The 11,439-nt window shown below is 39.5% G+C and overlaps 1 protein-coding gene across 2 annotated transcripts in view; it reads left to right on the forward strand.

Annotated features, from left to right (window-relative positions):
* LOC121706719 (immunoglobulin-like and fibronectin type III domain-containing protein 1) overlaps positions 1 to 9,605 on the forward strand; it is a 41,647-nt gene extending 32,042 nt beyond the window's left edge. For both annotated transcript variants that reach the window (XM_042088687.1, XM_042088686.1), the window contains exons 14-26: positions 1,330 to 1,454; positions 1,655 to 1,796; positions 2,368 to 2,480; positions 2,726 to 2,906; positions 3,276 to 3,572; positions 4,102 to 4,281; positions 4,416 to 4,544; positions 4,952 to 5,260; positions 5,616 to 5,701; positions 6,183 to 6,375; positions 8,132 to 8,428; positions 8,855 to 9,181; positions 9,372 to 9,605. In XM_042088687.1, the coding sequence (XP_041944621.1) occupies positions 1,330 to 1,454; positions 1,655 to 1,796; positions 2,368 to 2,480; positions 2,726 to 2,906; positions 3,276 to 3,572; positions 4,102 to 4,281; positions 4,416 to 4,544; positions 4,952 to 5,260; positions 5,616 to 5,701; positions 6,183 to 6,375; positions 8,132 to 8,428; positions 8,855 to 9,181; positions 9,372 to 9,376 (2,384 nt within the window). In that variant the 3' untranslated portion in view covers positions 9,377 to 9,605. The remainder of the gene's footprint in view (positions 1 to 1,329; positions 1,455 to 1,654; positions 1,797 to 2,367; positions 2,481 to 2,725; positions 2,907 to 3,275; positions 3,573 to 4,101; positions 4,282 to 4,415; positions 4,545 to 4,951; positions 5,261 to 5,615; positions 5,702 to 6,182; positions 6,376 to 8,131; positions 8,429 to 8,854; positions 9,182 to 9,371) is intronic.
* Positions 9,606 to 11,439: the final 1,834 nt, after the last annotated feature.

Below are 11,439 nucleotides of genomic sequence, written 5' to 3' on the forward strand. Positions count from 1 at the left end.
GATGTAATATGTTTGATTAAGTTTGCTCATCGAGTCAAACATCAACAACGGATATTTTCAGTTGGGGACAGCCCTAGACATTGTATTGCATCTCATATAAAACAACTAATGGCCTCCTCTTTGTGTGTGAGGGAAAATCTTGGAATGTCAAGGCCAAGAGTGGTCTAAAAATTAAACACCCTTTAAATGGACTTGATTTAAAAAAAAAAAAGAAAGAAACTTTTAACAAGCACCATGTGATTCACTCATTAATTTAACACTTATCAATATCACTAGAGAGAAGAAGCTACACACAAACACATATAGTAAAACAGAAGCCGTATTATGGTATAAGACAATTTCATAACAGAAGAGCAAAAGAATACTGATTTCAGACGGAAATGTCCTCAAAGTTTAAAGGCTCTGTCAGCGATTCTAAGCTATTTCCTGTAACACTTTTTGTCACATTCAGCGAATATCTCATCATAATCCACTACCTATCCATTTTGTGAGACCACTATAAAAAAAAAACAGTCTTCGTTCACAGCCCTGGCTCCGTGAACTGGAAACTAACTAAGTGTAGCAAGCCTGTTCCACAAACACAAACATAACAAAAAAAGAGGGATTGTAGGGAAATGGAAGGAGTGTTTTAGGAGGATATTGGTGAGTTCGCTATTTGGTGTTTTGTTAGTGTTTGGTTCAAATATCAATGGACAGGACATCCAGAATCGTTGACATTACCTTTAATTTACAGTAATACAGTTCTAAGGTGACAGGTTTACTTTAGGTGCTCATAGTTTATCATGTGCATCTTTTGCTTTTGTGATATTTACATCATGGCTTGCTTTGGATGTTGTTTGCCAGTGGATTATGTAAATACTCTTTTTTTCTTTTGTGTTTGGTGTTGTTCAATTTTATTTCTAGACACATTGCTAATAAACAGGTAACACACATGTGTGAGCACATACAATTCTTCCACCGTGAAATGACAGCACAAAGTTACCGAATTTAGTCAGAAATTAGTTTACATCAAAATAGAAATGTGAAAAATGTGAACGCTTATTAAAATTATCCTCAAAGACTTTGGGGGTGTAATCTCAAGGAAATCAAAACCAGCTCATGTTGATGATAACATCTCAGTGTAGAGGAATCCAAGCTGACCTGTAAACACATCTAGCTCATTTCCACCATAGGTCCTTCATAGCCTGTTGTATTGTTTAGAGATGCTAAAGAATCAGGTTCAATTTGTATTACAATATACACATACAGAGGTCACTTAAATCTTAGTTGGCCAGTATTTAATTGACTGTTGTCCATAGATATTCATAATTGTATTCTCACTTACTTCAGATTCTGGAGTCCATTTTGCCAGTGGATTAACAAACACCACCGCTAACAAGGGAGAATCAGCTGAGCTTTCCTGTGTTCTCAGCAGCGAGAGCTGTGAGGGCATTTGGTACAAGGATGGAAGGAAGGTGAACTTTGATAATATATCTGTTCACTTGTTCAGTAATGGTAATATAATGTTTTGATTCATTGTAGGCCTTGTGATGTCAAAGTGATGAAATGAAGTGGAAATCCTATGTATTATATATTGTGTTTTCATAATATGGCATAAACCTATTTTTGCAGCCACATTATTTATTTGCATTTTCACTTGTATGTCCCACTTAAGTTGGACTCAACAGAGGGTACTACTATTATAAAAGACGGGGCCACCCACAAACTGATCATCCACAGCTGCGATGACGATTCTGCAGGGATATACCGTTTTGAGGCAGATGGGCGCAAATCGGAGGCAACGCTCAGCATTGAAGGTCAAATTGAAACATTGTATCCTTGTGACAGCTGGGAAATACAGTGTTTCAAATTAGAATGTCACCAGCATTCTTTTCTTCCTTACCCTCCTTTATTTATAAATGTACATGCTGAAATTACAGTATGTACATATATAAATAGCCATATTTTACTGCTCTTCATATTATTCATCCTGCACATACACTTATTCTTAATAATAAATAATAATAATAATAATAATAATAATATATTTTATTTATAATGCACTTTTCATCACAGATCTCAAAGTGCTATTCGTGCTACTCTTATAATGTTACTGTTTTTGCACTGCAGTGGTACTGTTACCACACTACACATAGCTGTACATACTGTACATATGTATCTTTACGGTTCCTACTGAATATCCATATTTATTCTGTTTTTCTTATAATATATTCTGTTAATACACTGCATATATCTATATTATTCTTATACTGTACAGAATTGTTATTCTGTACATGTTGTTCATACTTATATGAACATAAATAATGAGCCATATTTATTCTGTACTCTGCACAATGACAATAAAGTTAAATCTAATCTAATCTACAGACCCACCAAAGATTGACTTGGATTCTTTGAAAGCATTCCAACAGCCTGTCATCATCAAAGCAGGTGAAAATGCATTGTTCAAGCTGCAGTTCAATGGGAAGGAGCCAATGAAGGTATGTAATTGGTACACTACAATGCTGATTAAATATTGGACTAGTAAAATGGAAGTGGAATGCCAATAAAAGATAAAAGAGAGGTATTTAAAAGAGATATGAGTATTTATCTTTTCAATTAGGAGAATCAACAGTTGAAACAAAATAATCTGCTCAGTGTCGCCCATGTTTCAGACTTTCCATTTTTATCTAATATAATAATTCTTAATAATTGCTCAAACTAAATCTATTTCTCTGGGTTACAGGTGCAGTGGTTCAAGCAAGACGAGGAGATGCTGCCAGGCCTGAACGTTAAGACTGACTCCTCTGACACGTATACTTCCCTGGGCTTGAGTAAATGTCAGCGGAAGGACACTGGAGAAGTCAGAGTCAAAATCAAAAATGAGCATGGCACTATTGATGCCACTACACAGCTCATAGTGCTGGGTAAGTCCGTTATTACCTCTGTGGAAGATGTTGGTCAACAGATATTGTAATGTGCTGATCAAACCACTCTCGCCAGACGACGACGATAGCCTACTAAGCTCACTTTATCAATGTTTAGAAAGATAAACAATTGGATCAGCCAAAGCTTTTTCCATAATTGAAATAAGGACAAAACAAAGCAGCAAAAGGTTATTAAATGGGGTTCTTAAATCCCTTGATTCCTGTTCCTATGGCTGAACTCTTGCACTCTGTTCTCATAGCAACTTCATTTTTTTTACATTTGTAAAAAACAGTGTACCCCTCTGGAAACGGATCGCTTTAATAGATGTGTAATAGATGATAAAATGGATAAAATCTTCTCTCTCCCAGACAAACCCACCCCACCACAGCCACCAATAGAAGTTGTTGAGAGTTCACTGAATACTATTGAATTCAAATGGCGCACCCCAAAGGACGATGGTGGATGCCCTGTCACCAACTATGTTTTGGAGCGCCAGCAACTGGGACGCAACACCTGGACCAAACTAGGGGATATCCCTGGTAAACCGTCTTACAGGGACACTGATGTAGACCCGGGGAGGAAGTATACCTACCGCATCAAGGCAAAGAATACTGAAGGCATCAGTGACGTGATGGAGACAGATGACATTGCTGCTGGCTTATTATGTAGGTCTCACATATCAATACTCATCTGGTATTTTCATATTGTGTTAAAAGTGTTTTTTATGTGGAGCATTAAAGACATACCCTGACTATCCTAAAAGGTTCTGGATGCCTAAGATTAAATCATGTTTCCAACAACACATAACATAACTAATGCACAGATCCCCCTAGCCCCCGTGTGTCCGCATAACTTCTTGCATTGAACTTTTGGGCAGCCGTGGCCTACTGGTTAGCGCTTCAGACTTGTTACCGAAGGGTTGCCGGTTCGAACCCCGACCAGTAGGCACAGCTGAAGTGCCCTTGAGCAAGGCACCTAACCCCTCATTGCTCCCCGAGCGCCGCTGTTGTTGCAGGCAGCTCACTGCGCCGGGATTAGTTTGTGCTTCTGTTCACTGTGTGCTGAGTGTGTTTCACTAATTCACGGATTGGGATAAATGCAGAGACCAAATTTCCCTCACGGGATCAAAAGAGTATATATACTTATATATACTTATACTTAAACAAATCAAATTTTGTTCTTATTTTTATTCAGCCTTCCCTGGTCTCCCGGCTCCTCCAAAGATAGTCAGTGCTTTTAAGGAGTGTATTAACTTGACCTGGCTTCCTCCAGCCAATACTGGTGGATCTAACATTATTGGCTACAACCTGGAGAAACGCAAGAGAGGAAGCAACTTGTGGAGTATGGTGAATCGCCCTAATGAGCCAATTAAAGGTGAAAGTTTATATATATCTCTAGTTCCTGTCCTGTGTACAACAGCTTTTGCATTGTTTTGGTGTATCTCTGGGAGAAACATGCTTATGATACTGCTAGTCATAGTAATATTGCAATGCCTCTTTTGTCCACAGAGAAAAAGTGTGCAGTGAAGGATGTGATTGAGGGGGCAGAGTACGAGTTTCGAGTGGCTGCCATCAACATTTCAGGGGCAGGAGACCCCAGTGGTCCCTCTGAGTTGGTGTTTGCCAGAGACCCCAAGAGTAAGTCTGGGTCCAGCTCCAGTATTCTAACGCCCTATAGTTGTTTCTGTTCCAAACAGGCTTAAAGAGTATGTTGCAGACGCACATGTAGTTAATTTATTATTGCGCTTTTCAACTGTAGTGGGACCCCGAGAGCAAATCTTCTTTAGTGCTGGTTTAATATGATCTTTATGGTGAAACTGCAAGTGTAGTGCCAGTAATGCAAACTGCATCAATAGCATATGTAGTATAATAAAGCATCATTGGTTAACGAAAAAAAGGAGGGTGTTTTCATACATATACATTTAAATTAAAATCAGATAATCACAAAACTGTACCATTGTATTCTTTCTGTCACATTATTTGTTGTATGTATTTGTTGCTTGTTCTAAAAATAAAAAAATCCCACAATGTTTATGTCCATCTAGAACCCCCAGGGAAAGTCATTGACCTGAAATTGACTGGCTCTAACTACAACAGCCTGAGTCTCTCATGGACCAAGCCAAAGACAGTGGTAGGAGTGGAGGATGAAGCCAAGGGCTACTTTGTGGAGGTCCGACCAATCAACAACATTGAATGGAGTAGATGCAATGCCACTGCCTCCATACTGACATCCTTCACTGTGATTGGCCTAAAGTCTATGGCTATGTACTGGGTCAGAGTGATTGGCACAAATGATGGGGGAGAGGGAGACCCACAGGGCTTTGACAATTACATCATCGCCATGCCTCCTCCTGGTCAGTACTGCTCAGATCTTGCACAGCATGTGATTTGAATTATAGGTCATTCGGAAAGTTGAACCTCTTATTTCTTAGAGAAACATTTTGTTTCACAAAGGATTAGGACTAGGTTGGTAGTTGCTAAGTGATAATAAGCCATCTCATGACAAAACATTTATTCCAGTCAAGTACATATTTTTAGTAAATTTTTGCTATTTTAGTAAATGTGTGTTCCATTCCCAAAAGGATGCTTTTCATCAGAAAAGTGTGTTTTGTGCAATCATTGCTAAGAAGCATCTGTGATTGGATTAGCTGCTTTGAATGTATCAGCTGCTTTCACCTGCACAATCATCTTTCATCTCTGTCCCCTCAGTGAAACCGAAGTTCACAGATAAAAACATGAAAACCTTCATAGTTATAAGGGCAGGAAACACAGTGCGGGTTCATATCAACTTTGAGGTAGTACTTTTTTATTTTAAATAATGCATAATTACCCTTGAAACATAATAATGTGTGTGCTTTGAGGTGAATATTATATTTCAAAACAAATGCAACTAATATTTCTAAATGTTTTGTCCTGTATATGTAAATGTTTGCCAAAACATCTGCTTCTCTTATCAGTCACAGTGCCTAATCCCAACTCAGTGATTGAACTGCTAGTAATAGCTCAATGTCTGTCATATACAGAATATTGCCATGTCACTTACTGCCTTGTGACTTGAGTTGTGACTATTGTATCAATAGAAATGTAATCTCTATATTTAATGGAAATCCAGTGCTTCTGTAATTATTAGGCCATTGTTCCTTGGCAGTAATCCAGTGGATTTAATGCTGTGTTAACTAGTGTGTATGCTCCGTGGGATAAGTAATAATTCCAGACATTAATGGTCCTCATTTGTGGTAGTAGTAATGCAGTTGCTCTGTTCTGTGATGGCCATAGGCCTCTCCCATGCCAGATATCACCTGGTTGAAGGACGGAGCTCCAGTGGCCAACCATGTCACCATCACCAACTCACACAAGGGCTCCCAGTTGCTAATCCCTACCTCAGAGCGCACAGACACAGGCATCTACACCATCATCGTCAAGAACCTCGTTGGCCAGGAAACTTTCAACATTGAGATCAGAGTGACAGGTAGTTGTCTCTCTTGAGGTGAAATTACAATGAATTTTTTTGCAAATGCTTGAAATGTAAACGCTTAGGTACTGCACCCCAGTTCATCCTCTGTCAGCCATTTCACAGAAAGGGGAAGGACCCTTACAACACTGTGACCGGAAAAAAGATTTTGTGAAAATATGTGAACCCTATGAACAGTTTGGAGTTTTCTGTTGTTATATCATGATTTTCTTATTTTACCATCACCCGTTTTTAAATATGAACTGTCAGGTCTGTATATGTACCAAATGCATGGCATTATTTAGAGGGAATTGTGTGAACGCAGCTGCATTGGTAAAGTCAAGAAGGTAATTGATTAAACATATTTGGGGGCTGAATTCATCACTTTAGCAGACCAATCAAACAGACTTCCTTTGGAAATGGTTTGAGCAGCCATGATTTAAAAAAGAGAGAGAACCAACAAAACCACTGTAGTGCCAAGGCATACCCACAGAGATCAACAATGCCAAGAGGAAAGGAGATATCCAAGGACAAAAAGAAGAAAGTAGTGACAGCCCATCAGTCTGGGGAAAGCTACAAGACCCTTTCTAAAAGATTTCAGCTCTCTCCATCCACTGTAAGACAAATTATTTGCAATTGGAGGGCATTCAACGTCAATGCAACATTGCCTGGAAGTGGATGCCCATCAAAACTATGACCAAGAAGCACCAGAAAGATAATAAATCAGGTAAAAGACAATCCTCACATCACCTCTAAAGAGTTACAGACCTCACTGGCAGCATCCGAGAGAGATGTAGATGCGTCTACAATCAGACAAAATTGAACATGACATGATATTCATCGGAGGATTGCTAGAAGGAAGCCTCTGCTCTCAAGAAAGAACAAAACTACCCAATTCAACTTTCAGAGGCCTTCTGGAAGTCCATTCTCTGGACAGGTCAGTCCAAAATAGAGTTATCTGGTCACAATCCAAATCGTCAGGTTTGGAGGAAAGCCAACTGTGCAAACCAAGAAAAGAACCCCCTCCCAACAGTGGAGCATGGTGGTGGAAATGTGAAGGGGTGGGGCTGTTTTTCTGCCACTGCCCTGGATGACTCCATATCATCCAGGGAATCATGAATTCCCAGGCCTATCAACACTTGATCTGAGCCTCATGTAATCAGTCAGAGAGTTAAAGTTAGAGAGGAACTTGATTTTACAACAGGACAATGAGCCTAAACATTCAAGCAAAACTACGAAGGAATAGCTTAAGATAAAAAGAATTTGTACTCTGGATTGACCTAGTCAAGTCCAGACCTCAATCCAATAGAAATGTTTTGGCTAGATCTGAAGCGGGCCAGGGGTTCCTCCGACCTCTCGACTGGCAGACTTCTGCAAGGAGGAGTAGGCAAAAATCCCCAGCACCAGATGTGAGACACTGGTTAATGGGTACAGAAGACGTTTGGTTGAAGTAATGGCTGCAAAAGGAGGTGCTACAAGAAATTAACTACATGGGTTCACATACTTTTGCATGTCATATTTTGTTTTTGTGAGCTAAACCACTTTTGTTGAATATATAATGAAAATATATAACTTTCTTTTGTTTTTATCTATTATTTGTAAGGTCAGCTTTATAAATTGGAGTTTGGATGTTCATTTAATAAGGTTATTTTATTTGTTTGTAAAACAACTGAGCATGTGTGGAGGGTTCACAAACTTTCAAGCAGCACTGTATATGCTTATAATCCTATTCTTTTTCGTATTGATTTCCATTTACTTCATGTTGTGTATGCAGATGACCCCAAGCCTCCAGGCCCTGTGGAACTGGAGCAGAACGTCCAAGGGACGGTGACAATCTCTTGGGTCCCGTCTCCAGATGAGAAGCGTGACGATCATCTCCACTATCTGGTGATGAAGCGTGACTCCATCAAGCGCACCTGGCGCACTGTGGGTGACCGCCTCTTCAACCACCAGTTCACTGCAGCCAGCATCTTGCCGGGCCGAGAGTACAACTTCCGGGTGTTTGCAAAAAACGACATGGGCATGTCAGAGCCAGCGATGGCACCGACATGGGGCACGGTGGTAAAGAAAGGTTTGTGGACAGAGGATGGCTTTTGTTGTAGCTTGAGTTTACTTTATATTTAGGATATTTATAATCTTATTCAACTCTGAAGTAGACAAGAAAAAAGCTCATTTCCCAAAACGTTTTTGTGTTCTTTTAAGGACCTCCTTGAAAACTTTAATTTCATTTCATCTCAAGACGTCTTAATCAGTTCATCTCAAGACGTTTATCCTATTATGACAGATCTATGTATGACAGATACTTAAAGGAACTTAAAGGAACTTAAAGGAACACGCCAACATTACTGAGTTGCTGCACGCAGAGACAAGAAAGATATGTATCATGTAACTCTGGGGGAGGCGGCGAATCAGCTTATTTCCCAAAATGTTGGCATGTTCCTTTAAGATGCTGTTTTAAACTTCCTCAGTGCTGATTTCAACATATTTGCCCTGCCAGAGAAATTTACCCTCAACATGCCGGAGTCCAAGCCCCTGGACTTACAGTGTCCTCCCAAGTTCCTGGTTCCTCTGAAGCTGCACGCTGCACCCCAGGGCTACGAGTGCTACATGAGCTGTGCCGTGAAAGGGAACCCCACACCCCACGTCACATGGTTCCACAACAACGTCAGCCTCAACACCAATATCAACTACTACATCTCCAACACCTGTGGCGTCTGCTCCATGCTCATCCTAAGGGTTGGTCCCAAGGACACCGGAGAGTACAAGGTCATTGCAGACAACCCTCTGGGAGTGGCAGAGTGCTCCACTCAGCTCACTGTCCGAGGTAACTACACTCATGACTGAACTAGATGGATACACATGATTGCTGTTTGACTTGATGCTTGAAAGTATTTTCATATTTCATTGCTTGCCAAAATGTCACGTTTTCTTATTTCATAGCTGGCCAAAAGCAGCCATTTCATTGTTTTGGCAATTGTTGTTAAATGTTATTCTTTTTATGACTTGTTTTACAGAGTAGAAGATGCTTTGCTCTGATGATCTGCAGAAGTAGCAGCTATTTCAAGATCGCTGCATAATAACTTATACCCTGTCTGGCTCATGTTGTGGAGGTTCCAGTATGTATAGATCAAGATTTGTTTTTCTCCATGGCTTTATTGATGCTTGCAAAGCACAACATGAAAATATTCACAGGAGAATAAAACTTGCATATGATATTAGCATCTGGTTTTGTATGTTTGATTGTATGAAGGGTTTTGTGTCAGAAATAAATACATTTTCTGAAGGAATTATATATGTTCACTGCATTCTTTCTCCTTTTATTGTGTATCCGCACTGCTGCAAGTAGCTTAACAAATGCAAAATGTTAGAACAGCCCTCATTCCTTTTCTTTTAAAGAACTTGCCAGGCATCCACAGGCTGTTTATAGAAAAAAACCTCCCCAATGCATTCAAAAGCAAGTCTTTCTTTTCCAAATGGGCAACTACAGTCTGCAGTAGAACATTGAATTATTACTCTCATACCCCCCTGACTTTAGTCTAAACCTGCATCCAAAAACATTCATCATTCAGCATCAGCTATGTGTTTTGTTTTAATGTGAGGTAAGTTTATGGATGAACTGGATCCAAATATTATAGCTCTTAATTCTGTCTTTTTTGTGAAATGGAGCCTTTACAAGGTTATTTTTATTTAGTGCCGGCCGAGGAAACGCAAAATATCGCAGAGGGGGCCTCTGTTCTGTCTGTGCTTTAGTGTTTTATAATGCACACACTCACCTTAGCCCCTTTTGGTGCATCTTTCAGCATGTGAGGCAATCCCAACCGACGAGCTTTTATAAGTTGACTGACAAATCAACACAAGGTGGAATATGATGAAGTATCTTTGCCAGTGGATGTTTCTTGATATATTTATGACCACATAATGAGAATGTGTGTGAGCAGTTATGTGTACTGTATGTGTGTGTGTGCGTAAGTCATGTCCAGCCTACATTTATACATATTTAGCAAAGTTGGATTTATGTGTTATATAGGTTTATCTGTGTATCTCTGTATGTGCGTATGAATGCTATCTACCCACATTTCTCAACAACTGCCCACAGATCACTCATTATCTCTCAGCGTTTGTCCACTCATGTTGACCGCTGATGCATTACCCACAGGTGCGCTGGTCCTACGTGGGTGGGATGGCGGAGGTTGAAACTGAAATAGGCCGTGGAGTGGCCCCTGAGGTTATTTGTCTACTACAGCTTATAAGTGTCAAAACAGTAGGTTTTTTTTAGTGTGAAAACTACAGTCTTTCAGAAACTTTTTCCCGTTTAAATGCAGGAATGTAATATTTTGGACATTAAAAAATTGCTTTGCAACTACATTGCACTGTAGTTTTTAGAAATGCTGTATCATGGATATGAAACTGCATTCTTCTGCATTGTACACCAGAAATGCCGCCATTATTTGTCCCATTGCTGCATTTATTTGATGTGATGGGGTAGGTTGTTTAACTGAAACCTATATGAACCATTGTGCATTTACCAGTTCATCATAAATGTGAATGTATTCCTTGATATTCAACTTCTTTAGAATAGATAGCTTAAAGAGTACTCAGACAATAAGAAAGCTCATTAGTCTGGAAGCCACTAATGTAATGTCTAATTAAAATTTACTCTGACCAACTCAGACTATATCTGTTTTAAAATGCTCTCAAATAAATATCACAGGCTATAAATGATGTTGCACACCTGGTTATACTAATCCCTCTGTATTTAAACACTGAACATGCAAAAGGTGAACTGTATGTTGTGTTCTTGGGGCCCATTTCAATCCAAACATTAGTATTGTGTAATGAAAATTGTTAAGGCCTAAAATAATTGTGTGCTGATAGCAGTCCTTGCAACGATCGTTTAAACCAGTAGATGGAGACGGTGTGACAGACTATATGTTATGTTCATGTTTAGGTCAACAGATAAATGTCTTGTAGGCCTACAGTATAGGCCTGTGATATTTACATTATCTACAGGGAATAATCATCTACCAAGTCAACATTTAACATATTCACTGGCGACAATTTGTAGGCTATCATGAGTCCCAA

Source organism: Alosa sapidissima, chromosome 4 (genome assembly GCF_018492685.1).
Source record: "Alosa sapidissima isolate fAloSap1 chromosome 4, fAloSap1.pri, whole genome shotgun sequence".
Lineage (NCBI taxonomy): Eukaryota > Metazoa > Chordata > Actinopteri > Clupeiformes > Clupeidae > Alosa > Alosa sapidissima.